Genomic DNA, 27,794 nt, shown 5'->3' on the forward strand with positions numbered 1-27,794 from the left:
GTCCTTGCGCGGACAAAAACTTGTCCACAGTGACAATACTGACAAGGACTGATAAGGGTTGTTTGATGTCAAAGACAATTTTGTCATCAAGTGCGACCAGAAAATACAACGTTTTAATTGTCTCGGACAACTTCTGAGATAAACATTGCAGGAAACATCTTGCAACACCTCAGAAATGTGTCTTGAGTGCGACCCGGGCCTTTGCATCATTTTCCGTTATTCAAACTAGAATATTTATGAGTAAATGGTAACGGGACATTGTGAAATCCTGTTCCGTCCAAAATGATTATTGTGCAAAGTGTTGGTGAAGACAAACTTAAACAATATTTAATTAGCCGCTTTATCAAAATATGGCAGATTGTTACAAGGGTCTTGGAGAAGACAACAATTACTCTTTTTGTTTTAATTGTTTATATACTTTTCTAAACAACAATGTCACATCGTTCAGCAAAATGCTCCAGACATTACTGATCACTTTTACTCCAGTACAAAACGACAGCAGTCTTAGCGAATGCTTGCATTTATTTTGTGAACAATATCTTGCCTCCTCGCTTACAATTAAACAAATGCGTAGGAGTCTCGCTTACTACTCGAGAACTAGTCAGCCATTACGTAACTTAAATACATCCTGCGCTCTGGCAAATGATAACAAGCGTGAAAAGTTATTTTCAGGGCAACATTGTTCATAAGCAGACGTGTCGTTTTTCACGTTAGAGTGGTTCATGTTCTCACTTGTCGGTTGATACACTAGGTCGGTGGATCAAAATATTTCTAAACCTAATATACTTTGTGCTGATGCGCCAGTGAAAGTCATTGTTTATGTCGTCGTACAAAGTTCCACGATGAATGCAGAATCTAAATAGATCTTGTCTACTCCAACATCTTCCACTTCGTTTCCGATCCACCAGTCGTTTCCTTTATTATTACGAACAATTTGTGATGAATTCTCCGCCTTCCTGTCAATTTCAACGAAGGGGATACCAACACGCCACTGACGATAATTTGCTCGCGCCAGCCATCTTTTGTCGAGAGAACCGTACACCGACGCAGTAGGTTTGGTAAATTTTAAAGGCTTGAATTCGTAGACCTCGTGACTTTCGTCGAGTTTACCGTCATCTTCAGGACCGTAGGGACGGACCACATCAGTCTGATACCTCGTCAGTACACTCATTAGCTCGCACTTGCACTCCTTATCTACCAAGTAGTCGTGCAATCCTTTATCTTCTCCTTTAAGCAAATGTGGTTGGAGACCCTTTGTGGTGTACTTGTGTTTCAAAAGAAATCCAACCTTAGATGGTGATCTTTTGGCCTTGCTTTGAATCTTTTCAAGCTCAATTTTCACATTTGCAAGGGCTTTTGTTGTTAAGGAGGGACTTTCCGCGCTGCATTCAAAATGCTCCTGGAGAGAAACAGCATCTTCAGGCTCAGTATAACGACTCGTATACTGATGATAGCTTGGTGGCCATTCTGAAGCGATGATGTTGTAGGTGATTGTAACTCTGTGGCCCTCGAGAATAGGTTTAACTTCATGAATGCAGTCGCTGTAAAATGCAGCCCACTGAATTCTGCTTGTATCTCCAGAGTGTTTCGAAAAGTCGAAGACATGTTGCAAACCATCATGGTTAACGAGCAATTCACCGCCTTTGTGTGGAGAAGGAAGACAAATGACCAGAGTTCCTATCATTTTGAGATCAGATGGATTATCTACGTGCGGCTTGAAAAATCCTCTTTCACCGTAAACATTGACCTTGTAAGGATCCAGATTTACACATCTGCCGGGTGTGAGTTTATCCTGGATGTGTGCTCTGATGTGCATCATTCCAGGAGATCCATGTACTTTGAACCTTGCTGATTCGATTTCATAGGCCAGACGAACTTCGGGATCAAGCACTGTTTTCATTCCTTTTATGTCTCCAAACGGTGCGGGATTGCAGTATTCCAGGAGCTCGTCCAAGGGAAGATCAGACAATGCAAATTCTCTCCAATTATCCTGACCTGCTTCGGAACTTGTTGGCTTTACTTTTACAACGCAGCTGTCCATGTCTGATGGCCGTAAACTTCCGCCACAACAGAACATGGGTTTGGATAAAGCGCGCTCCAGGCTGTCGATAAGTGGATCATAAATTTTGATCTCTTCTCTGAAACGATAATCATATTTGATGTGATGACTGTTGACCACATACCCCAGCGGAGGACTGCGTATCGAGTTTTCAACGGCTTGGTTGTAGTCAGGGGCTCTCTGGTCGGTTTCCTTCGACTGCTTTTTGGCAAAAGCTTCAGCCATTTTAGAATGTGGGACGCAGTAATTTCTCTGATGTTGTTTCCTATGTAGTTGTTTCGAAACGAGCCAAATCTGATCGGCAGGTAGAATCGCGTGATTGGTCATCTTTTATACATAGCGACGTCACGCCAAGCTACCAGCCAATCAGATGAAGCTTCAAATTCAAAGAAAAGAGGTAGACAGTATACACCGGATGTAGCTAGGAATTCCAAGAAAGAGATAAGTGGCACTCTAATGATTCCGAGAAACTAGGACCATCAATTTCGAATAACTCGACGAAAAAAATGAAGTGAAAGACAAGAACCATTCACACATTTTCAAGAACGCGAATGGAAACGTTTCTATTTCCTTATGCTCTTTGCAATTGACTATTATTAACTTTGTTCTCTCTATACTCGTATTCAGTGATTTCATAACAGAACGTAAGTTAATGGCATCGTTTTTCATACCAAATAGAGACAAAAATGAATGAATGAATGACTGACTGACTGAATGAATGAATGACTTTATTTAAGTGTCAATAGTATTTAGCTTAAAAAAAAAAAAAGAACTAATCGGGGACACTATTTACATATTAAAATATAACTTAGCTACATAAAGTGAAGATTATTTACAATTTAATTCTAAACAAAGACCCTTAAAAGATATAGACAACCCTTAAAAAATACAGATAAGACAATGCGAAAGGTACCTTGATTCTCATCATATACCTCTATTTATTAATTGTGAAGAAATTCTTCTCCAGTTTCCTATTTATTTTTCAAGACTGAAGCGCCTTTTTGACTACCTTATATAATTTATAATAACTGCAGTTTATCAGCTGCAAAGGTTAAACGTTGAACTTCATGTCAGCTAATTAATTTTTCTTGGACATTACGTGTCCATTACATTTCAAATGACATACTGCGGTTGCCGAGAGCACACCCAACAATAGTACAGTCTTTCAAAACTTCCAAAATGTGGTCTTACACTGTATTACGAAAAATAGTTTCAAAGATGGAAATGTCAAAAGCGACCTTGAATGTATATTAGAAATTTTGCAGCGGTTATCAATCACACCCGACCTTCAGGGCAAAAGTGTCTAGACAAAACCTAAGTTTTTGTGGACGTCAATCATCTTCGCCTCCTTGCCGACTGTATGCAAAATTTACAAAAAAAAGGTCTGAAACCTTGCAGCGGTCCACCCGTAAAAATTATCATTCTGCTTTTAGTAGGCAGGGCTAGCTCACTAAACACATAGCCATTAAATTTTCGTCAAAATTTATTACTGAAGACGTCGGAAGGGTCGGGTTTTCAACGGCCATTTGCATGCGTGAATGACCCCGAGATCAAACAAATGTACACGCGAACAAATTATTTCTGCACGTATTTGCCTTGGGGATACGGGCTGAACACGACTTAAACTGCTTGTAAACCTTATAATTTTGTAAGGTAATAAGTTATAAGTATAGATTTAAGTATTGTTCAGTCCTTAGCCCCAAGAAAAATACGTGCAGAAATAATTTGTTCGCTCGCGTGCAGATTTGCTTGATCTCAGGGTCATTCATGCATGCGAAACCCGACAAACGCCTCTATTTACAGATTTCAAGGAATATGCCAATGTATTTAGTGAGCAAGCCGTGCGTACCGAAAGTAAAATGATAATTTTTACGAGTGGACGGCTGCAAGGTTTTAGATTTTTTTTTTCCTCAGGTACATTTTGCATACGGTCGGCAAAGAGGCGGAGATGATTGACGTCCACCAAAACTTAGGTTTTGTCTGGACGTTTCTGCGCTGTAGATCGCGTGTGATTGATAACCCCTATAAATAGCATTGTGTGCGTGTTTCGTTTAGTATGAACGTCTACGCTTTTGGTAAAAATTGTTTGCGTTAGATGTAAACATCGTTTTCGTTACGTATGAAAAATTCTTTTGTTCGCCTTATGTGTGACTATCGTTTGCGTTCGTATTTGCAAGTGTAAACTATTCATCGCCCACTTATCGCGTGAGTATCGATTGTTTGCGCTGCGTTTGCAAATGTTGTTCTGTTCTGTAACATTTAAAGCGGCTCAAACAATATTAAAACTTTATGGGGGGAGGGGGGGGGGGGGGGAAGGTGTACAAAAGTAACAAAGTTCCCATGTCTTTGTCTCTCGACCCAAACTACACTCGTAGTCGAGAAGAGCTTGGGATACTGAACACAGCTGACATTTCCCATGTCTTTGTCTCTCGACTTAAACTACACTCGTAATTTCAATGAGCTTGGGGTAGTGAACACAGCTGACATTTCACGTCAGGTTTAAACAATTCATCACGTTTTTGTTCACGTCTGCGAGACCTGATTTGTTCAGTGCAAGCATAAGTTCTCTTATCGTTGCTTCTTCTCCATTTTCCTGGCACCATCTTACTAGAGCCTTGTAGTAACGTTCTCTGTCATCTTCCTCTTCCAATGAAATCATTTCAATTTTCCGCCTATTGAGGTTTAGTTCTCTCGCCAGATTTTTCCAACAATGTCCAACCTCTTCCTTCACAATGGAGAGCACGTCGTGATTTGTCATGAGTGGCCTGGTCACTGCACTCCTACCTAAACAGGATTAGAAAAAATATTGTAAAAACTTGAGAAATTCAATCTGATGCTCTCTAAATTCTTCCTCAGTTACGGAAACTACATCTATAATATAAGAAAAATCTAGAGGCCAGATAATCCGTGCGTTGTTGCCACAAATCCCATTACAGCCTGAGCCTTTTTTTTTCTTTCTTTGCAATCATGGGAAAAGGTAAACAATTATTCTCACATTACATCAATTGTTTCCACATTGGTGTATGACGGGCACCAATTGCATGCAGGAAGAACTAGACAAAAAAAACAGGAGTGTAACCCGCGATGGATGTGGAGTAGTATTAAGGTCGACACGCACGAGGGGACTAGTCTCTGCGACAAGTCCCTACAACTAGTCCCCTGAAGAGTTTACACCAAGGGACTGGTCGCAGGGACTTGTCCCACGAACAGTTTACACGAAGCGTTTGGAGGAACAAAGAAGCGTTCACAAGGCGTCATGTTTCCATGGCAAACTTATTTTAACAAGCAGGCTGTTCCTAATGTACGTATAAGGCTGCAATTGTCCGTTACGAATTCGAATCGGTTCGGGCATAGCTTGCCTTAAACGTCTTAAACATCAAAATTTTGTATTGTTTAGTTAAGTTTAGGTTTGCGCGCACCCCTTCCTAGGGAGCTGAAATCACAGCCGCAGCTGATTCCGGCTTGTTGGAGAATACTTTCCCCTTTTCCACAAACTACTTTTGGATTTTTAAATCTTACTGTTTTTTTCTTTTTTTCCTAATTAGCTGCTGTTATGAAGATCGACTCCTTGAGATGACAAGCATGAAACCTAAGAAAATACGTCAACAAGCTGATAGCAGTTTTGAGACAAACTTACTACGAAAAAAAACAAACAAAAAAAAAACAAAAAAAAACACGTGACGGGATAATGGCGGACGGTCACGTTTGTAAGAGCTCCTAGAATATAGCCGGATTATTCGGCTCTCAAACAATCATGTCGTTCACAACAAACTAAACCTTCAAAAATCAGTCAATGCGTTTCCTTTTATGAAAAAAAAAAGCAAGAAAAGAGCAGAAAGGTCCTTCTCTTATAGCCCACCGTCGAGCGACCAGAAGAAACCCAAGATGGCGGCAATGCCAACATGCAAAGAACACGAGATCGGAAAAGAACATAGCGTTCCCCTTGATGATGTCCTGAAACAAATCTTCGATCCAACTCAACCTTTGGGTGACAGATTGGGAAACAAAATAGCGCAACTCCAGACAGACATGGACTGCTTTCGCCACGAAATAAAAGAGAACTTGGATGGTCTGAAAGCAACCATCAGCGACATTGAAAAGTCTCTGGAGTAAGCTTGGGGGCGTATCGACGATCATACCGCCGAGCTGAAAGCCCACAAAGACGTCAAAGACTCTCAACAAAGGGAAATTGACGAGCTGAAGTCTGAATTGGAGAAAACAACGCTGGTTCTTAAAGTGGAAAAAGAAAACAACATTGCCTTAGAGAACTACACGCGTCGCGAAAACTTGAAATTCATGAATCTACCAGAAGATCGTGCAGAAGATTGCAAAGGAATGATTATTAACCCAATACAGAACGATCTGAAAAAAAGATGTCACTAATGTCAGATTCCATGCCGTTCACAGAGTGGGAAAGCCTGCAGTTGGAAAAACGAGGCCAATTATTGCGAGATTTGTGTGTCGCGAAGACAGAGACTTGGTATGGTCAAGGAAAAAAGATCTGAAAAATTCCACAACCTATCATGATGCTTACATCACGCAGGACTATGCTAAAGCCATTCAGCAGGGACGTCGCACTTTGATCAAAGCAATGAAAAAAGCCAGAACACTCGGATTTGGTTCCAAAGTTAGTGATCGACATCTTGTTGTAGGTGGAGAAAGATATACCTGTGGAACCATTCCGGAGCACTTAAAAGAGAGCCCCATGAAGACCGAAATTACAACGTAAGTCAATTTCTGCCTCTTGGAACTATGCTTTAACCCTAAAGCTCTATTCCTCGTTTTTCTCCTAAAATTTTCAATCTTCAGTTCCCTTTATCAACAGAAAGAGCATTGTACAGTTTTATATACATGTATAACTCTAAACAGCCTAAGCAGAGCCGAATTTGCATGCACCGGCTAATCATAACACTCCCTTAGGAGCGTTTTTACGCAATTGGTGTCATCTCGTTGTTATTGTTTTGTATGTGCTTTCCTTTTATGTATAGAAGCGACAGAAACACTTTGTTTGCCACTTGCATATATTTTGTGTTTACATCCTGCTTTTTTAGATACAGGTCTGCTTTACAGCAAGCGAGTCAAATACGACAGGCTAGGTTTAAGATAAGTCCAAACAAATTTAGGTCAATTAGTAACTGCTTTAATACATTAATGCATGATGGATAACGGAATTTCATCAATTAACTTTAAAATTATTTCCCTAAACGTAAGAGGTTTAAATAATCCTATCAAACGTAGGAAAATCTTTAAGTGGCCACGCACTGCTATTTTCTCCAAGAAACCTTCAGTACCGAGCAATCTATAAACATTTGGCGATCGGAATGGGGTGGAAATATCTTCTACAGCCATGGATCCAACCATAGCAAAGGTGTGAGGATTCTTGTTAACCCCAGATATCAATTAGAGGTTATAAGAAGTACCAAAGGCAAAAATGGAAGATCAATAATGTTGGAAATCAAGCTAGATAATCAAAACCTTGTCCTTGCCAATGCATACGCTCCGAATGACATTCCACAACAAATCAAATTTTATCAAGATTTAAACCAAACTCTAAGTGGATTTTCAGATAGCAACTTGATAATTGGAGGGGATTTCAATTGCGCGCTAACCACCAAAGACAGAAAAAGTGTGAAACAAAGTTCGAACAAACATGCTGTCATAAACGAAATTGGAAATCTATGCTCAAACTTCGCTCTCGCGGATATTTGGCGCGAATTAAATCCCCAAGCTCTGTCGTTTACGTGGCGTGACCAAGCATTCAAGTCTCAGAGCCGACTAGATTTTTTCTAATCACAGCTGATTAAGTTTATCTAACAAAAGAGTGTAATATTATGCGCATCCTTTCTCAGATCACTCTGCTACAGTCGCTCGACCAACGCAAAAAAATCAGGCCCTGGTTTCTGGAAATTTAACGCAAGTTTGTTAGAAGATAAAGAATATGTCGAAAAAATGTGTGAAAGCATTCCGGCTTTCATAGAAAGGTACAAGGATGTCACAGATCTTGGCCTGAAATGGGATGTCATCAAGATGGAAATTAGAAGCTTCACGGTGCAGTACTCCAAGAGAAGAGCTAGATCAGAAAAAGACAAAGAAAATCAGCTACTAATAAAACTAAATGATCTGCAAGAAAAACTATGTTCCTCGAGAAATGACCTTAATCTGCTGAACGACTATTATACACTAACAGCAAAATTAGAAAAACTACTAAACAGAAAAATTAAAGGTATGATTCTGCGTAGTAAGGCGCGATGGTATGAGAACGGAGAAAAAAATTCTAAGTACTTTCTCAATCTAGAAAAGAGAAATTTCTTAAGGAAAAAGATATCAAAGCTAAAATTATCTAACGGTGAAGAAACTGATGACGCTAAGACAATACTTGAAGAAGAGAAAACATTTTATAAAAGTCTATATTCTACTAGAAATGTTAATCCCAATAATTCCGAGTTTGATGCATTCTTTAACAACAACCTGTTAATACCCCTTAATGAGGAGCAATCTAAGAAATGTGAAGGCGTGCTAACCGAACAGGAATGCTACCAAGCTTTAAAAGACATGGACAATGGTAAAACCCCGGGCTCTGATGGCTTCACATGCGAATTTTACAAATTCTTCTGGGATTACGTTAAACAAAACGTTATTGCAAGCACAAATTATGGCTTTGAAAAACGCCAATTATCAATATGTTAAAGAAGAGGTATCATAACACTAGTACCGAAAAAAGATAAACCGACCAATCTCCTCGGCAACCTAAGGCCTATCTCACTTTTAAACACAGACTACAAAATTGCCACGAAAGCAATTGCAAAAAGACTGGAAGCCGTTCTGACGCTTGTGATAAACGCTGATCAAACTGGCTATATCAAAGGACGGTATATTGGTGAAAACGTAAGACTCATTAGTGATATTATTAGCTACACCGCAGCAAAAAACCTCCCCGGTCTTGCTGTCTTCCTCGACTTTGAAAAGGCATTTGATTCTATAGAATGGAATTTTCTTTTTAAGGCTCTCGACAAACTTGATTTTGGTCCTGACTTCAAAAATTGGATACAAACTTTCTATCGCAACATAACTAGCTGTGTCACGAACAATGGTTATGCCTCTGATTTTTCAATCTGGAACGAGGTGTCAGACAGGGTTGTCCAATATCAGGCATACTCTTCGTCCTTGGTATTGAAATTCTTGCACTTCCATTAAAAAAAATCCGAAAATTGAAGGCCTCAGAGTAGGAATACGCGAAATAAAAATCACACAGTATCCGGATGATACAACAGTTTTTGTAAAAAACTCGAATCAATGAGTCTTTTGCTTGACCTCCTGGAAAAGTTTGAAAGATGCTCAGGATTAAAAATTAACCATATGAAGTCAGAGGCAATGTGGCTGGGAAAATGGAAAAACAAAGAAGATACCCCGTTCAACGTTAAGTGGCCGAAAGACTCTGTTTATGCTTTAGGAATACACTTCTCGAACTCGAACAAGGTTAGCGATAAACTTAACTTCTACGAAAAATTGAATGTTTTGGAAAAGACCTTAAACAATTGGAAGAGACGGAAACTAACTCTATTAGGCAAGGTCAACATTGTTAAATCTGTGGGCCTTTCAAAGCTTATTTACAATGCATCCGTACTGCCAATCCCTGAAAAATTCTGTGATCAGGTAAACAAAATCACCTTTAATTTTATCTGGGACAACAAAATTGCCAAAATTAAAAAAAAAAAAAAACAAAAACAATTATAGGGGAACGCAAAAACGGGGGTCTGAATATGATTGATTTTACTTTAATGAACAAAGCCCTAAAGTCTATTTGGATAAAGCGATTTCACCTGAGCGGGAATTCGGCATGGACGGTTATTCCCAATGAAGTCACAATACACTTGGGAGGCTTAACCTTACTCTCAACCTGTAACTGTAACAGTAACGATCTTAACATCAAAGAGCTACCACTCTTTTATAAGAGAATGTTACAATACTGGTTTGAGTTTAAGGATGTGCAGAATAATAAAATGCCATGCACAAAGAAAACGGTTATATGGAATAACAAAGATATCAAAATTGATAACAAGACGATTCTTTTCCGTACTTGGTTTGACAAAGGAGTTTACACCTTAAAAGACCTTCTCGACCCGAATCTAGATTTCCTCGCCTATGAAGAATTTAAACTCCGGTATCAGCTACAAACAAATTTCTTGACCCATTATGGAGTAATAAACGCCATTCCACAAGAATATAAAAAGGCAATAAAGCGAAAAGGTGCACAACAAGAGCATCTTACAAAACCATGGGAGAACGTGAAAGTGCTAACAACCAAAGCCATGAATAAAAGTTTCGTGAAGCACATATTTGAAGAACCCACCACAAAGCAACACCTTATTGCCAATGGGTTAACACCCGAACAAATAAGCAAATACTTCCACTTAGCCTTCTCTATCACTATAGAAACGAAGTTAATATGTTCCAGTACAAAACTTTACATGATATAGTTTTAACAAAAAGCAAACTATTTAAAGCTAAACTTACGAGCAGTGATATTTGCTATTTATGCTCAAAAACAAAACAAGATCTAAAGCATATGCTAGTTTCATGTCCGGTGGTATCAGAGTTCTGGAAAATCTTTCTGGAATAGTATGAGACTCTTACAGCAACAAAACTAGAAGTATCAACCGTGAAAATCTTATATGGTATCATAGATAACGACCGCCTTTGTAAGTTAACTAATCACCTCTTACTAATTGCGAAATACTATATATACTGTTGTAGCATTAATGAAGAACCTTTGTATTTTAGTACTTATCTAACAATAGTGAAAAACAAGGCCGAAGTCGAAAAGCAAATATGAACAAGGACTAATTCACCTGAACGTTACTTGAATAAATGGAAACCTTTAATTGATAAGAAGTTTGTAACTTAGAGCTGTATATTACTTCTCTTTGTACTTTGTAGGATATAACGCAACTTTTTGCAAGTTATAGTAGTGAATGTAACTGTATTTTTCTTTTCTTTTGTTATATTTTAGTGTATTGTAAGTATTATTTGTACGTATTGTAAAGGTAATGTAGATATTGTTAAAAATTATTTTAAAAAATAATAAAATAAAAATAAATAAATAAATAAACTTACTATGAGGTCTTTTTTGGCCTACAGACCCCTGCAAATGCGATCATCTTTCATAGTATATTGGCAAAATGCATACTTTACCTCCATGAAGGCGATCAACCACACGTTCATATTTCAGCTCAGTAACGAGAGCTTGAAAACACTCATCTTGGCGCTCACTTATCAACCCAGCCAGAGCCTCAAATAAACTCTGCATTACTTCCTCGTCACTTTCATTTGACAAGCGGCGAAGGTGACTATTATAAGTTGCGATATCTACGAATCGTTTACCAATGGTCAGCACTTCCTCTGCTCGGGCTTGCAACAGTATTTTGTCGCTGACAGGAACGCCAAAAAAATCCACTGGGGTCGTCTAAAGAGGGAATACGATAGAAGAAAAAAATAGTAATGTGGTTAAAGAACATCTAACGCCTACATTTCCCATCCTACTCTCTTCAGCCACTTCGCTAAGTCTCCTCCGATCTGAGTTCCCCCAGGGTAGGGTAGACTCTTGATCAGACGGTCAGAGAGAGCGTTTCAATCTGAGTCTGAGTGGGTCGGTCTGCCCTTTCAAACACTTTCTCGTCTCTGATGAGCTGACTTCAAGCGAGCCAGGTCTACTTTTAGCTCGGAAGATCGGCCAAAGGTCGATTCTAGTGCATCCTTCGGATTAGCCTTACCTTAAAATCTCTTTTGAGGGTTGCCAATCTAAAGTGTAACTTACAAAGTAAGTTTTCTCCCTCGAGTTCAGGGCTGCTATAAAACGTCACGCCACACATTTCCGTATCATTGATCACACTAACTGCAACTTGACCTTGGATTCTTTTACAAACCTGTTTCAAATATTTAATTTGTATATCAAAATACATTTTTGGCAAATACTCGCAGATAAGAGTAATAAGACTGAGCGGAGTTCAATTCAGTCTATAATCAATCGGGTCAAGAAAAAAGATAACAGTCCCACGGAGTGATTAGCCCTACTAAGTCTGGTCATAGTTAATAGAAGAAATTGTCAAAAAGCCCGGTAAACATCAGAGAAGCAAGGAAATAGGCTAAGATTTATGTCGGAAGGTCGTTAACTCTGCATATCTTTTCCTTTATGTTTATAGACTATGTATGAGTTGCTCATAATCAGCATTCAAGACATAGTCATCACTTTTTTCCATGTGACTTGATGTTTCTATGGAAACCATGTTCTCAAAGGATGTTTTACCGAAATTTGGGTGTTCTATAAGCTTAAATTTCTTTTTTAGAGCGAATTTGGATTTTGTTGGGATTATGTTCCAAGTTCTTGCATGTATTATTCTAATTTCTGTAAAATCAATTTTTGGAGCTGTTCTAAATTTTTTGAAAAATTTGTACTAAAAAAATATTCGAATAACAATCAATTAAAGTTGAAGTTTTTTGGTCAGGAATACAAAGCATGTTTTGAGATGGTGGTTAAAGCACTGCTCAAACGGGAAATGCTAGGCGACCAGACACGATCAAACATTGTTTAGTGACCAAACATGTTGATGTTGACCTGAGTGGTATCAAACATGTTTGAACGAACAAAATGTTTTACAATGTTTGACGTTCAAATTTCATTCATCATCATCATTTTCATCATCATCATCATCATCATCACCATTATTCCTTATAGCCCCCAGTGGGTCATAGGGCCGTTCAAATTAATTTTCATTAAAAATGATCAAACAAGGTGTCCACGCGGAAAAATGAGTGGTCAACATAGCATAATTCATGGTTTTGGATCACCAAACATTTACCGCTTGGACAGGGCTGAACGTAGCCTTCCTTGACATTTTAAATGTGTCACTTAATGATATACATAATACATAGATGTCACCACCTGAGATGGATGTTTTCCATGTCATCTTCGTCAAGTGCCCTGATTCCCCCTGAGAGAGAAACATATGCCTTATCGTGTCCCGGTATCATCTTTTTCTCCGAGTCGGCGTCACTTGGGAAGTTAATGTTCTTCTTTTGTAACTCTTTTGTCACCTGCTCTCTCACATGAGAGGGACAGCAAATGAGGTGCAACGTATCCTGAGAACCAGACCGGTCTCTTGGACGAATGTAAGTGAAGAACACTGCCATCTGTGGAGGGCACCAAATAAGGCTCGACAGATACTCGATGACGCCCGCACTGACACTGAAAGCTGTTGCGCCCCAGTCAAGAAGACACGCGTATCTGGAACTAGTTAAAAAAGAGTGAGATCTTTTAAGATTTGAAAGTAGGCTGAGAGAATGTAGCCACAAGACTTAAGACAGAACATCAAGGTTTACACCTTGACGTAAGCCTTTGACACGATAATGGCACAGTAAAAGGGATATGAATACCAGAAATCTTCCCGTCCCGAATATCAACGTCGCAAAGTCGAATATTTTCTTCTTTAGTACTTATTATCAAGTGTTCGCTAAAAATCGTCAACAGCTGTTAATACTAAAACCAAAGCTTTCCACTACATTAGTGGGAGTCAAAGTGCGCTAAAACAAGCACATAAACTTTCGAGGTCAAGGGTCTATTTTTAAAGACCACTTCGCAGACTGTGATACAAAGTTGAGCTACATTCTTACCCAGAGAAACGCTGGACCTGGAATCTCACTGTCTCACCATCAAATCTAGTCGAGTTCTTCACATTTTCAGTGATTTCAACCCATTCTTTTTGTCCATCCTCGGACCTCAGAAATAGTAATCTAACACGGCACCGTGACACATCGGGAATGTCGAGCTGTTGCTCTCCCAGAGAAACTGGTAACTGGATCGTGACACTCTTTAAGAACTCGACGACTTCACTGCAAGAGATTCGCAAAAGAGGTGCAACCAGGATCTCTCTGCCTGTAAATTCCTCACGAGGAACTTCTTGCACCTTGACCAGTGAGGACACAAACAAAGTAACATGATTTGCAAGACACACCTGGCTGGTTGTTATATTTACGAGGCTGCTAAACAGAAACCTGACTAAGATTTCTTCCGGTCAAAAAGAGCCGATGCGTAATACGAAGGTAGTCACATCGTAGGGATTCCATTGTATAGACACAATAATCACATATGGCTCGAAACTGCTATTTGTTGCGCTATTTCTAGTGTACTGAAAGCAGATTGCGTGGCTACTCCCTCGCACAAGCAAGCCTACCCTTATTTGCAGTGGGATCTTTGCTTTCGATGTAACAGCTTTCTTAGGGATGTTAACACAAAGATTTGGATATTCAGGCAGGTTAAAGGAACCACCGTTAGATGTGATGGTGTAAGGTGGGGACGACTTGAGACGACAGACTACGGTATACGCAGAGCATCCAAATATTTCAGCTTCGGCAAAAGGAAATTGAAAGTCTGGAACATCTTTAGCCGAGGGATATTCGTCTTCAATGTCTGTAATCAAAAAGGAAAATACGAGATATAATCAGGCACCTTCCTCCACGGAGACTGCGGTCCTTTGGGCAGAACCACGAACTACAACCTGAGGTTGCAGCTGGATCCAATTTGAGCGCTTGCGATTGTTAAACGTTGAGCTTAAATGTTCCATTCTGTAATCCAGCTAACTATGTTTTGCAGATCTTTCAGTATATCATGGATAACAATCGCAGAAAGTCGGAGTAAGGTGATATTCTTCGCTAAACATTTGGGGGAGGGGGGGATATTTCTGACTAATGAATTTTTTTTGGACTTTGCGAGACCAATTACTACGATTGGCCTGTAGATACCAATTTTAACTAAACTGGATATAAGTAGTATTACAGTGTAAAAGACTATCACAAAAATTATTTTCTGTGGAAATGAACTGCCGCACTTTCGAAAAACGACTCTCTGAAAATGGCTAAAATTTGGGTCACGCTCGATAACGATTCGGCGGCGATATCTAAACCTCGTGCTAACCATAGAATTAAAGCGAAAGACCTCAAATATATCTCAGTCAACAATGAAGGCTGGTTTTCACTAGCAACGGAGTCGCAGTCGGAGTTGTAATCACAAGCGTGGAGTGATACGATCCAGTGAAAATGAAACTGACGGAGTCAGAAGCAGAAGACCGCATCCGCCTACGACTCCGTCGCTTACGATCCAGTGAAACTAGCTTGTCGGAGTCGGAAGCAGAAGCAGAAGAACAAACCAATCACAATGGTTGTTTCCGGGCCTTGTGATTGGTTAGTTCTTCCGTTTCTGCGTCCGACTCCGACAATGTAGTTTTCTCTGGATCATAAACGACGGAGCCGTAAACGGAATCAGAAGAAATGGACACGTTCCGATTATTCTGACTGCGATTCCGTCGAGCTTATTACTCCGCTTACGACTCTGATTTTCGATTTCACTAGGTCATAAGCGGTCTTATGATTCCGACTACGACCCCGACTCCGACTCTGTCGCTAGTAAAAACCAGCCTTAAGAGGACAAATATTATCACACGAAACAAGGGTTTCTGGAATTTGTACGGAGTATCTTTCAGGTTCACCTAAAGTTGCCGGAAATTTCGAAAACCTTTAGACCGCTTGAGAGGCCAAAATCATGATGTAGTGATATCTCGAAGAAACAAAGTGGCTGTGAGCCACTGAACTTGGAAAATATACTGTGAAAGGGTGTTATGAGGCATTGCTCATTAAGAAACTACTTGTGATGTGAGGGCAGTCTAGCTTTGGAACAAGCCTATGAGCCTTTTTCCATTCAGAGGTGTGTTGTAACATTTGCAAAATGAAAAAGTTCAACGTAAGAAACTGTTTGTTACTCAGACCTGCCTACACGTTTTACATTACATGCATCTGTACATGTCTTCCTTGAGCTGTAGTCAAAAACGGCAAGATCACTTTGTTTGGTCAAAAGTGAGGTATAGACTAAGCGAAACAGTTGAGCCTGCGGTACGTAAATAAATAATTAATACTTTAACCTTCGTGTAACTAGTGTTCAAGTAGCGCAATGTGATAAGCGCTGGCTCGCCATGCGAAACATTTGGTGTTCGAATCCTCGTGGTGTCTACTGATTAGGTTTCCTTTCCTTCTTTATTGTTTTTTCTTTTTCTGTCAAGAAACAATTTACCGAAAGGTAGCGCTTGTCTTTGCGTTTCTTGTGTTACAAAAATCGTCTGGAGCCTTTAATCATTCGTTTATATCGATTGCTTTCGAAATCACAATATCACGTACGTTTGTAAAGGAAAAACCTCGAAGACTCTCCCTGAATCGAATCGCTAAGGAAGGACCATAAGTACTTTCCTTAAATTGAAAACATCGTTATACCTGCTATCTCTCGAAAATAACTTACTTGACACACTGCAAGCCAGACTGTAAAACGCCCTTAGACGGCTGATGTTAGGAACCTGGGGGGGACTACTATATGAAAAGGTCGCGGATGCTCGTCGTCTCGGGTACAAATCAAGGATTCTGGTCTCACCTAGCGTGTTGATAACGAAACGTCGCCATTTCTTGCTGTCAAACCATCCTTTATCGTGCACTCGAGCAAATAATAATAAAAAAGCTCTCATTTAATTTTTGTTTTCGGGCTTGATTTCCGTTGATCTTTCGAGTACGCGAGTCGGGTCTACAAGTGCGCGCGGGATCCTTTCTTGAACAGTGGCTAGTGATCGAGCCTATTCCGTTTTAAGTGGTATCTTTTAGGGTTCTAATAAAGCTCAACCAACGTCCACATTAGTCTCCCTTAGGAGTTAAATTCGAATTTTCCGACGAGCATCCCTTGCCTTTCCATATGGGAGTACCCCCCTCCCGGTTCCAAATGTCTAACGGGAAGTTAAGGAGCGAACGAGTGATGGAGTGAAATCGTTCCACCACTACAACTTGGAAAATAAATATTTTCCACGTTAAAACGAACGCCTACTTCAGCAAATGTCATGGTTGTTAATCTTTTCGGATAGCTCTTATACTGTGAAAAGATGAAGGTAAACGGCCGACCTCGAGCATTCGGTACTGCCCAATTTTCTCTGACAGTGACACCAAACCGCTTTTTCCCTGTGTGGGAATCATTGGTTGTCGACACTATCGAAACTGCGTTGCCAGTAGACAGTGCTTTAAGTATACGTATTGTGTTTTGAACATGCATAGTTAACGTTAGTTCCCGAGGTCTCGCTGTGAGGAATGGTCGCATAGGACACAATAAGTCGTCCATAATATTTAGTTGTCGATAGCAAATAGTTGTCGACAACCCTTGAATGTTTATAGTTTGAGGAGCCCTAACATCTAAGATAAAGCCATGAGGGAAAGTGAAAAGACAGCCTGCAAACCTGACAGACTCCAATAGTTTTCAGTTCCTCCTACGTCCTCCCATCCATTTGTCACCTTGTCAGTTAGCTTTAATATCACCAGTTCATAGCCATGTAGGTCAGCTGCACTGTGGGAGAGTGCCAACTGCACCCCAGCTTTGAATTCCAGAGCTTCATCGCTGCTTCTCGAGATTTCAATCACGTTGCTAACAACAGCTTCTTGCTCTTGGAGTTGTGGTAAGCAGGCTGTGGATTTCCATCTGCGGATCTCTATCACGGTGGGCTTAGATACAGCATCACGAGGGAATGTCGTGTACAGCCCATTCTTTCAGTGGGTGCCTTCACTAGTTACGATTCCCCTGAAAGAAAAGACAGGCTTTCAATTTGACTGTAAATTTAATTCTTTGTGAATACACGAAAACACGTACTGATTCAAATACCTGACGAAAAATAAATTAAAAAATAGACGAATTTTAATAACTCTGTTTCAAACACAAAGTGAACTGAAGAGGTATGTTTTGTCAGTTTTTTGTCATTTTTTGTTTCAAAATTTAAAGGGAATCTCGGCTGAGTCGCAAACCTAGCGACGCGTCAAGCTCGTATCCAGGACCATTGTTCCCCTTGTCCAGCGGTCGGGAAACGAGCCAAGGACCCCTGGAAAGTTATCGTTAGAAGTCCGAAAATATCGCACATGGGGTTGAATCGCGCATGTCTACTTGGCAAATACGCGGCTCAAAGGAGCCGCTGGTGTTATACTTCCGCTAACCTTTCAAATTCGAGTCTGAAATTGAATTTACGAGAGTCACTCGCCTCGTCAAGCTTGCACAGTAAGGAGAGAAGTCTCAGGGAACTAGATTGCCGATGCCTGAGAAAAGAGGCAGAAGTAAAACACTAACTATCCAAACCAGATAAAGAATTATCGATTTCAGACTTTAGATCAAAAATATAATCACTTTGCCTTCAGTTCTCCGACTCATACTCACTCGTGTATTTTTATCCTGTCTAGTTCTTTATCATACAGATTATCTGGCTTCTCCATCTCTTGCACATCATTTCCAAGTTGTGACAACTGCTCAGTGAGGTCTTAGCTGCCGTCACTACCATCATCGTCATCATTATCGCTGTCACAGTCGTGGTCATCGACGTCTCTATCAGAATCGCTATCCTCGTCGCTAGACACCTGTTCATCTAATTTAACCAAAGAAACTGAAATTCAGCAACTTAGGACCTTAAAGGAGCTCAGCGACGGTTTGCGCAGATTGAAAAGTATAGCCTCAATTTTTCAAATTCGTCGTTTGTAATCCGTGTTAATCTTTTCCATCCTAAGCCATCCTTGTTCCTTTATGGTCTATCATTATCTCTTTGGTGTTTTTCTATCTTATTAAACTGTTATTTTCAGGTTTCCTACCATTTAAAGGTCATTTTGTATGTGGCCAAAATAGCTCAAAATACTGTGACTGAGCTCCTTTAAGAATCACAGTGTATGGCGCCTATATTACCACTACCTATTGGGAGTGATTCCGCCTCGCTAGAACTTAACGTGAACATGAGTGGATCATTTCAGAAGAAAGATTGCTGTAACTCTGCGTAAGTCCATAAAGATCTCAAGTTCCTTGTTCCTTGCGTGACGAAAAAATGAAAACAAAAAGAGGAACTTCTATCTAAATCTATTTATCTATCTGTCTAAGCATCTTCCTATCTCTGTCTCTCTGTCTAGATCTGTCTCAGTGTCTGTCTGTTTGTCTGTTTGTCTGTCTGTCTGTCTGTCTGTCTATCTATCTATCTACCTATCTTTCAATCTATACCGCTACAAACACATAGTTTTCACAATTGTTGCTATAAAATACCTGCTGATCCAGTTGAGAGATAAGTTTGTAAGAATCCCACGAGGAAAGAACTCCCTCTGGTTTCCTGCTGGTAAATGGCAGAGACAAAGACGCAGTGGAAAAATAAATATCTCAAATATGACGTGTGTCTGTTTGAGCCTTGTGATGTCCCAAAGATCAAAATTGATTATGGGTAGAAACATCTTTCTAGCGTACGTAAGACAAAAGAAATCGCGCGTTAGCATCTTTATATTGATTTCGAATAGACTTAAAGAGAAATCCAAACATCCCAAACAGCTCAAGCTAGCTGTTAGCACAGATTGGAAGATGGGACGACCGGATCTTGTGTGAAGTCCACCGCCCTAATCATCGGGCCACACTTCGTTCTTAATCATACAGTTTGACATTTATTTTCATCGTCTTATTGACAGATCTAAAAAAAAATTGAACGGTTCATTCCAATTCAATGTGTTCTACAGAACGAGTAAGACGCATCCACGGATTAATTATTCTCCGCTAACTACATGATATTTTATTGAGGAGGAAAATGATCGCTTGATACTGATCTCGTGCTAATGAACATGATTGCGCGTAAAAAATAACAATAATTCTTTTCCTAAGCGACGAAAAGATTACCTTCCTCAGGTCCGGAGGGGGCATCATTACACTATCTTACATGCTCATTTATACTGGATTTAATAGCACGCCTTTAATGCAGTACATCATTTGTTTCGTACCTTTAACAAAATCCTGTACTTCTTCGTCTTCTTCTCGTCCTTAAGTGATGACGCGAAGTTTTGAAGTTTTACGAGAATTTCTATTCTGTCTTGCTTTTCTATCTTGGCCTTGTTCTTTTTCCACAGCATTTCGTAAAATCTTAATGCATCGGCTTCGTACTTTATGAGCAAATCCTTCTCAAAAAGTATTTTACAAAATAGCAAAAGGTTTTGCAAAATATCATCTCTGTGACGATCCGGTAGCTTTTTGGTGTCTGGAGAATTCCATGCCCCCTCGTAGAACCAAAGAGCTTCTCGTTGGTATTTTTTCTGCGTCTGCCTATCAGCCAAGTCACCAAGCCGTTCGTTAATTGAATCAATGACTGTCCTGTTGGCCAAAGAAAATTCAAATCCTTCGAATTCTCTTTCTTCGTTCCAGTAACGTTGATAAAACTCAAACGTTTCCTTTTGAAATTCTTCCTTCCTCGAGCCTGTAAGCAACGTTTCGTAACCTTCGATGATTTTGACCATCACTTCACTGTGGTTTCCTTGTCCCAGAGATTTTTCAATTTCCCAGGCTTCTTCGTAGAACTCTTTCGCTTCATCACAGTACTCTAAACTTCGACAGATGTCCGCCATTTGGAAAGCACTTCGAACAGTGTAAGGATGATTTCCAAGAATGCCTTTCCTAATCTCGTACGCGTTCTTTGAAGGTTGGTAGGCTTCCTCGAACTCTCTTAGCCACGCGTACGTGTTGGCAATGTTTCTGTTAAATAATGCTGTGTTTAACATTCCTGGGATTTTAAGTTCCTTAGCGAGCTCTAAGGCCTCTTGATAGCATTCGATGGCCTTGTGAAATTGCTTGCTTGCTTCGTCGTACTGTCGCTCTTTTCGATAGATTCGACCTTTTCCTTCATAGACTGTACCGATTTGACCTTTGAAAACTGGCACGTCAAAGTGATTCATTGAACCAGAGAGCGCCTTCCTCATTTCATAAGCACTGGTATAGTACTTTATCGCCTCATCTAGTTGGTCCAACTTGTTGTGGCAATTGCCGATGGCGTTTAGGCATCTGGTGGTGCTGGTGTGACTGTGTAGGATATCCTTCATTATCTTCAGAGATCGATGCAACATCCTTAGTGCCTTTGCCATATTCCCTGCTCTGTAATATACTTCACCCTTGACAAAGAGGTAAGAGCTCCGCGTAAGCTTGAAGAATTCACTGCGTTCGTTTTCTTTCCGAACTATTTTCAGCGACTCATTTGCAATCTTAAGGACTTCCAAAGCTCTTTGCCATCCTTCCAGCTCTAGGACCTGCAAAGCTTCTCGGCATTTTAATTCTGCTCGAAGTAAAGAGCCTAGAGTAAAGAACATCAGCAGCAACTGATTAGCTACATTTTCATAGAAAAAAAAAAATTGTCACAGTCAGTTGCTTACCCATATGTAACAGACCAGGGTTGGTGTACATTTAAACTTTGGAAGAACTCTCGCATTTAGGGATAACCAATATAAATATCAAGGTACATACTCAAAAGTGCATATTCTTAACAATAAAATAAATGTAGGTGTAGACCGCTGCTGAAAAAACAAACGCTAATATCAATTGACCAACTTTAATCAATTGGCCAATCAATCCATAAATGAAAATTTATTAACAGTAAATCAACAACCAAATTAATCTATGAAACAAACAAAGCAACACAAAACAAACAAACGACCAAATGAACGAATACTCTATTGATTCTCGCACCCTTCGACCCAGAACTATTTATTTCTTTCTATGTTTGCTTGTTTGTTTTGTCTGTCAATTCCATAGTCTTCAGTTGATTGCTTCTCACCTTTTGTGTTCCAAGAATTACAAATATATAATTAATAAGCCAGAAAATAAAGACCTTCGATCAGGTAATAAATCGTAGCATTTTGCCGCTCACCCTTCTTTCCGTCATTCTCCGCCTTTTCAGCCCAAGAGTTGAAAATGCTTCTTCTCTGTTTTTCATCAAGCATGGCCTCAAAAAGATAAGAAATCATAACACTTCCATGATGTTCTTCTGGAATGAGGAGGTGGTCTGACTTCAGTGAGATATTCAAGGCAAGCTCAAAGTTAGGTTTGTCAAGGTCAAACCTGTTGAAGGCGTCGATGTAGTTTTCGTCCAAAATAGCTGAGATCTGCTTTATGTGGAACATGAAAAGGTTACAAAACCGGTCCTTTGCTTTCTGGTAAACTTTGATGAAAACGTTGCTGTCACCGATGCTTCGTAAAACTTCTCTCATCAGTGGGTGAATGTCGTAGGAAAGGACCTTCGCCTCTGGATCAACCGATATGATTTTGCTGTTTCGCAAACCCTCCAGCTGTATAACAGCCTCCGAAGAGTCCAACCCGAGAACGGTAGCAGCTGCTTCAACGGAGAAAGAGCGACAGAATAACGACAGAGAAACGGCACTCTCTTGTAGCCTTTCACTCCGCAGGAAGAAAAAGATTGTTTTCAAGAAGTTTTCTTGATCTTTGTCAATCTCTACCTTCTTCTTCTGCGTAACCTGTGAATCCTCTGTAGATGGTAATCCCGTTTCCGAAGGCTCGGTCACTAGGTCTTGGTCTATGGTCTCGAGAAGCGCTTTATCATCAGCGATTTCCTGCCTTAAGATAGCGGCAACTCCGTTCAGGATAAGAGGATTCCCTCGGCACATTTCTACAAGCTTCTCTCTTTGATCTTTTTCGACGCTAAGATTTCCAAGCGTTTGAAGTAGTGAACTTGAGACCGTGTTGTCCAAAGCCTTTACCTCGAAGTTATCGACATCCAGGGTGTCGCCGTGACGAAGTGTTATTCTCGAAGTCAACAAAATCTTCACTTTCGAGTGTTCTCCATCAGCCTTGGAACCAAGAAGACTCCGAAGAAAGGTAACAAATTTGGCGTTCAGGTCCGAGGCAGCCTCTCCATCTTCTCCTGCAAATTGATCAACATTGTCCAGAAGTAACAAGATGTCGCTTTGGCTGTCTCGTTTCAGTTGTTCCATTCGAGCAATGACTGGATTTGCTTCGAAGATTAACACTGTTTGCTCCGATATCGTTAATGCGTTCAGGACGTGGAAGTGAACGCTTTTCATCTCATTTATTCCTCTCAAGTCGACTTTAAATTTCCTCCCTGGCCACTTAGATAAGGTTTCTTTGGCAAGGGTTGTCTTGCCCACGCCACTCGATCCGTACAAATTGACAACACTCGAACTTCCTGTCGTTAGCTTTGCCATAACTTGCTTCAAGTCGTTAAATCTTCCAGTCAGTTCGTCTTTTTTCTCTTTTTCTCGCTGGCGGATTGCTTTGAAACCTTGAATCTTTTCTTGGATTCTCTCATTCTTGGATGTTTTTGAAGTAAGAAACTTCAACAAAGTTAGATTGTCCCCCGACACGAGACCTTGATTTGCGAATAAACACAGACATGAATACAAATCTTGCTTTTCTTGATTCTCAAATATGCCTTTAAAATTGCTTTTGATTAATGATACGGCGTGTTCAAGTTCTTCGGGGCTTAGTTCACTTGAAATGTCTCTTAGAAGTTCGTCAAAATGCGACGAAACCTCTCCAGTCGCCGAAACTGTTTCGAGCGACGCCATTGTTAGACAACAATGTCGTGACGTAAGTAATCGCGAGACAAATATTCATGCAGAGGTATATAATTATGCACATGAAAGTGTAACGCCATCGTAGTCTGACCATTGCTTTGTTTCCGCACTTAATCGGTTATTGAGTTTAGACACGAAAAAGGTGAAAATTTCGACACCAAAGTCATCATTATCCACGTAATCAATAAAAACCGGTGATAATCTAATACAGACGACTTTCGTTATAAGGACAACCTCGGGGTCGTAACGGGCTTACTGTATATTGCGAAACGAACCGAAACGAAACGAAAGCATCAAAACAGTCAGATTCCTCTGTGCGATAAGACTTCTTCTTTTCAGTTTTATTGACGGAAGACAACTAAACCTGTAATATCGATCGTTACCTTATTGTTTCTGCTGCGGAACGAACAAGATTCTTTTTCTTCACAAGGCAATGCAATGAAATGCAACATCGTTCGCCTTTTTCGCCTTGGTAACGAAAGAAGTAAGGTAGTCACGCAAATGTCAGTCACGTACTCAGCGCTCGTTTCGTAAAATACAGATACGGGTCACTTCTGACTTAGGCTTTAGGCTTCAGGGTCTAGCTCACTGTTCAAAAATCATTACTGCATCGAGTTGTTTCTGAAAAAAGTGTTGAAGAATTGGAAGAAATAACTTACGTATCGTTACAGTCTTCCGCCTGATAGCCTGCGAACGCAGACGCATTTCCGGCTGTCATTTGATTCCGCCGAAAAATAACGTCTGCGAACCCGAGCCAGAAAACGATTTCTGTGACGTAGGAATTCTAAGCCAATCGCAGTTTAGCTCAAATAACCCCAGAACTACTGCGCGAGGTATTCGCTGCGAGGAGCACTCGAGTTTCATTCTATCATGGAATCTGATTGGCCAAGGAGAAACAAAAGTCATTACGTCACAGAAATCGTTTCCTGGCTCGGGTTCGCAGACGTTATTTTTCGGCGGAATCAAGTGACAGCCGGAGATACGTCTGCGGTCGCAGGCTATCCGCCTGAGAGCAGCTCGTTTCGCAAAATACAGTAGGCCTAAATAGCGTGAGTCCGCAATAGCGGGGTGTAATGAAAATGGTAACACTTTTGGTTATGAAGGGTCACCTACTGCTAAACTCTTTTCACTTTTCCAGTTTCGTTTAATTTGTAGTACACATTTCCCATGGTTAATAATCCTATAATATAAGTCAAAGTAATCCACAAACTAGTAAACATTCCGAGACTGCAGAATAATTATGCCATTCAACATGTCCAGGTTGTCCGTTGTAACGAGAGAAGAACTAATAAAAGGTCATAAATATCTTAGTTTGGGACACCTGAAGCGTTCGCAATTCCGTAATAGCGAGAATACTTTATAGCGGGAGTTGTTTCCAGACATTTCTTTGTAATTTCGGCCGGGAATGTAGCCTATATCCGTGAGGGAAGGACCATTAGAAAAGTGATTAGATGCGGGGGGGGGGGACGGGGGGAGGGGGATTCAAGCAAGGGAGGGTGACTGAAAAAAAAAAATCGTGCAAAGAGGTAAAGAAAAAAAAATACCTGCAGAGTGAATTGCACTGTCGGGCTTACAAACTGTATGCGCCTGAAATGCACCTTGGTGTTTGTCGCAGCTTTCTATAACAAACACCTCAAAAACCTCCAAAACGATGAAATAGGCCAAATGGACAACAGAAACCAGGCAAGGTGAGTATATTTTGTTTATTTTATTCCAAAAGAAAAAGAACAGTTTTTTTTTTCCGTTGCGCGATTTTATTCATCGTTATTTGAACCCTTTAACTCCCAGTCGTACAAATTTGTACGACTGGCACCAGCAATGTTTTGAAAATCTGTAGCTTCCACAGATCTGAAGATATGAGCTCAATTATCTCTTATTATAGCAAAGTGATAATTTGTGAAGCGTTTGAAGCCAATTAACCAGCCACAGCTCTGAATTTTCGTTGCATAGGGCTATTTGTTCTGCAGCCAATCCGAAAATGCTCGTTTTCTACTACATTCGAAACCAACAAGAAACACACATCTTGGCCTTGAAATTTTTTAATGAAAAAATAATTCTAAATCCAGAATTTTACATTCAAAGCAAACTTCAAGCCTTTTCCTTTCCGTTCACTACGAAAATGTTCAATCAAACCTTCAGCAGACTGAACAATTACCACTGAATCAGTGCTATGCTTACAAACCTTTACAAGAGGCAGCGTGGCCGAGTGGTTAGGGCGCCAGACTCCTTGAAATCCGAAGGACGCAGGTTCAAGTCCCACTCTGACCACTAAGCTGGAGTTGTTTCTAGGTAGACCCTAGTTCAACTCCTCGGTCATGTTTGTAAATAGCCAACTGGTCTGCCTCCCGCCGGTTGGAATTTTTAAGCATATAGCTGGTTTTCACATGACGTCACTAAAATTCGAACTACAAAACTATTGATCTTCCTGAGATTCTACTTAAATGATGTATAAGAGCAGCTGAAAACTAATATTCATTCAAATTTTCGCTCCGAATGGGTTTTTGGTTTTGTGATACACTACGCTTGAATTTCGAAGCTTTTGCGTGACGCGGGATTCACGTGACGGCCAAGTGAGCTGTCATGATGGTTAAAAACGTGTCTTATTTCGGGGAACTTGGCTATCTGAACAGTTCATGTCTTAGAAAAAGTATTATTTTAATGTTTTAGAGTTTCTCAAGGGATAAATTCAAGTTTTTGTAGCAAAACTCAGTGACAGATGTTTCTGTTGGTTTCGGGCCGCCATGTTGATGCTCATACGGATGGGCACCAGCATGGCGTCTCCGTACAAACCTCTATAAATTTGGGTAAAATATTTCTCCGCATATCTCGCATAAGAAAAATTGCTGTGACCAGAATTTTGGCAAGAGTCTTTGCACATTTACATTCTTTCATTTCTCAGATTCTGGACTTTATCTATTGACCGGTTTTGATTTTTATTTTGATCTATTGAATTGCGTGACACTGAAAACCAGCAAGTATGTTTAGTTGATGTATTTGTTTCTTTCAGTTTAAGTGGCACGCCTGTGAATTAGCCAGGTGTAGCTAAGCGCATTGACCACTATAAACAACAACATTTGAACATTTTTGAACATTTCAAACCTGTAATTTTCCTATTCCTGACCGAAAGGAATGCCTGGGAAATACGCAATGTCGACGGCATGAAGCACAATCTACCTCTCTTTCCTCTGTTTTTTGTAAGAGTCGACCAGCCAATTCTACCGGCAAAATATTACGCCGATTGCGTTCTTTGTAAGTCAAAATCTGTCCAAATTGCCTTGGTATGGTCTTGGAATCCACCCACAGAATGGCCAGAGAGACAACTTTACTCATGAACCGCCATGTTTCCATACGAATAGTTTTGGTGTTCCAATCACCGTCAAATCATCTCTCATCTCTGGTTTCTTTCAGAAGTTCGCCTCTACCCACCATTCTAGCTTTATGATGCGAGCCTGGGGGCTTCTGCAGTGGAAAGTGACTCGAAAAACACTTATAAACCACAAAATTACCAGATTTGAGCTCGTGTGCTCGCTTACCGAGCAAACAACGGCCAAATAGTGACGTCACATTTTTTTTTCTGGATCTTGTACTTACGTTGCCTCCTTTAGACCAAGAGAGCGTGAAATAATTAAACTAGTAGTAAAACAATAGCTAGTTGCCTTTGTTAGGTTTTATCAGTCCAGCTAATAGCGCGGTCTCTCATGGCTCCTAGTAAGATGAGCGTGAAAGGTAATTGGCTATGTGGTCTGAAACGGTGTGCGTATTCTCTTCTTTGAAAAGTGTGGAAAATCTGGACATTACGTTCCTTGAATGCGTTCCTGAACTGATTTAGATAGTACGCAGCCATGCACGCCTGTCTCTGAACTCTTCCTTTCCCCGTCTCATAAAGGGGTTAAATTTTGACACCAGGCAGAGGAGTCCAAGACTCTGTAATGAAAAAGTCAATATTGCCACCAAAGATTAAAAATGTCGAAATTGTATCTAAAGACACTGTCATAAACGTAGGAACACCAAAACATAACTTATAAACTCAACTCTCGTTCAACAACAACCACCAAAACAAAAACAAAAAAAAAAAAGCAAAGAAAAAAAGACTACCAAAAAAATTACTTAACCGTGAAAAGACAATGGCCATGGATGAAATACTTTTTGCCGGCATAAAAGAATCGTTTTTTACCCTTCTACTAGCGTCCATTACCCGGTTCCTTGTTAGCGGCTAGCGACTAGTCAGTTTGGCCGATATCTTTCTGTAGATACCAACTGGCAAAGGGTGCGTTTCTGTGCAAAAATC

At 40.2% G+C, this 27,794-nt stretch overlaps 1 protein-coding gene and 1 pseudogene across 2 annotated transcripts; both read right to left on the reverse strand.

Moving 5' to 3' along the window:
• Positions 1–388: 388 nt before the first annotated feature.
• On the reverse strand, positions 389–2,465 carry LOC110041582 (uncharacterized). Its single transcript, XM_020746892.2, has one exon. It carries the CDS (start codon positions 2,384–2,386, stop codon positions 818–820), a length of 1,569 nt encoding a protein of 522 aa, XP_020602551.2. The 5' UTR covers positions 2,387–2,465; the 3' UTR covers positions 389–817.
• A 504-nt stretch (positions 2,466–2,969) lies between these two features.
• LOC110041607 (uncharacterized) lies at positions 2,970–24,566 on the reverse strand (annotated as a pseudogene). The gene is made up of 11 exons (XR_016210168.1): positions 21,823–24,566; positions 19,913–21,249; positions 19,197–19,260; positions 18,333–18,537; positions 17,371–17,708; positions 14,287–14,522; positions 13,727–14,019; positions 12,985–13,346; positions 11,830–11,963; positions 11,252–11,522; positions 2,970–4,843 (listed from the first exon to the last, which is right to left on the reverse strand). The product of XR_016210168.1 is annotated as an uncharacterized LOC110041607 (transcript).
• Between the last annotated feature and the right edge of the window lie 3,228 nt (positions 24,567–27,794).

The sequence above is a fragment of the Orbicella faveolata genome, unplaced genomic scaffold (assembly GCF_042242905.1).
Source record: "Orbicella faveolata isolate gen_17 unplaced genomic scaffold, um_ofav_v1 contig_34, whole genome shotgun sequence".
Classification (NCBI taxonomy): domain Eukaryota; kingdom Metazoa; phylum Cnidaria; class Anthozoa; order Scleractinia; family Merulinidae; genus Orbicella; species Orbicella faveolata.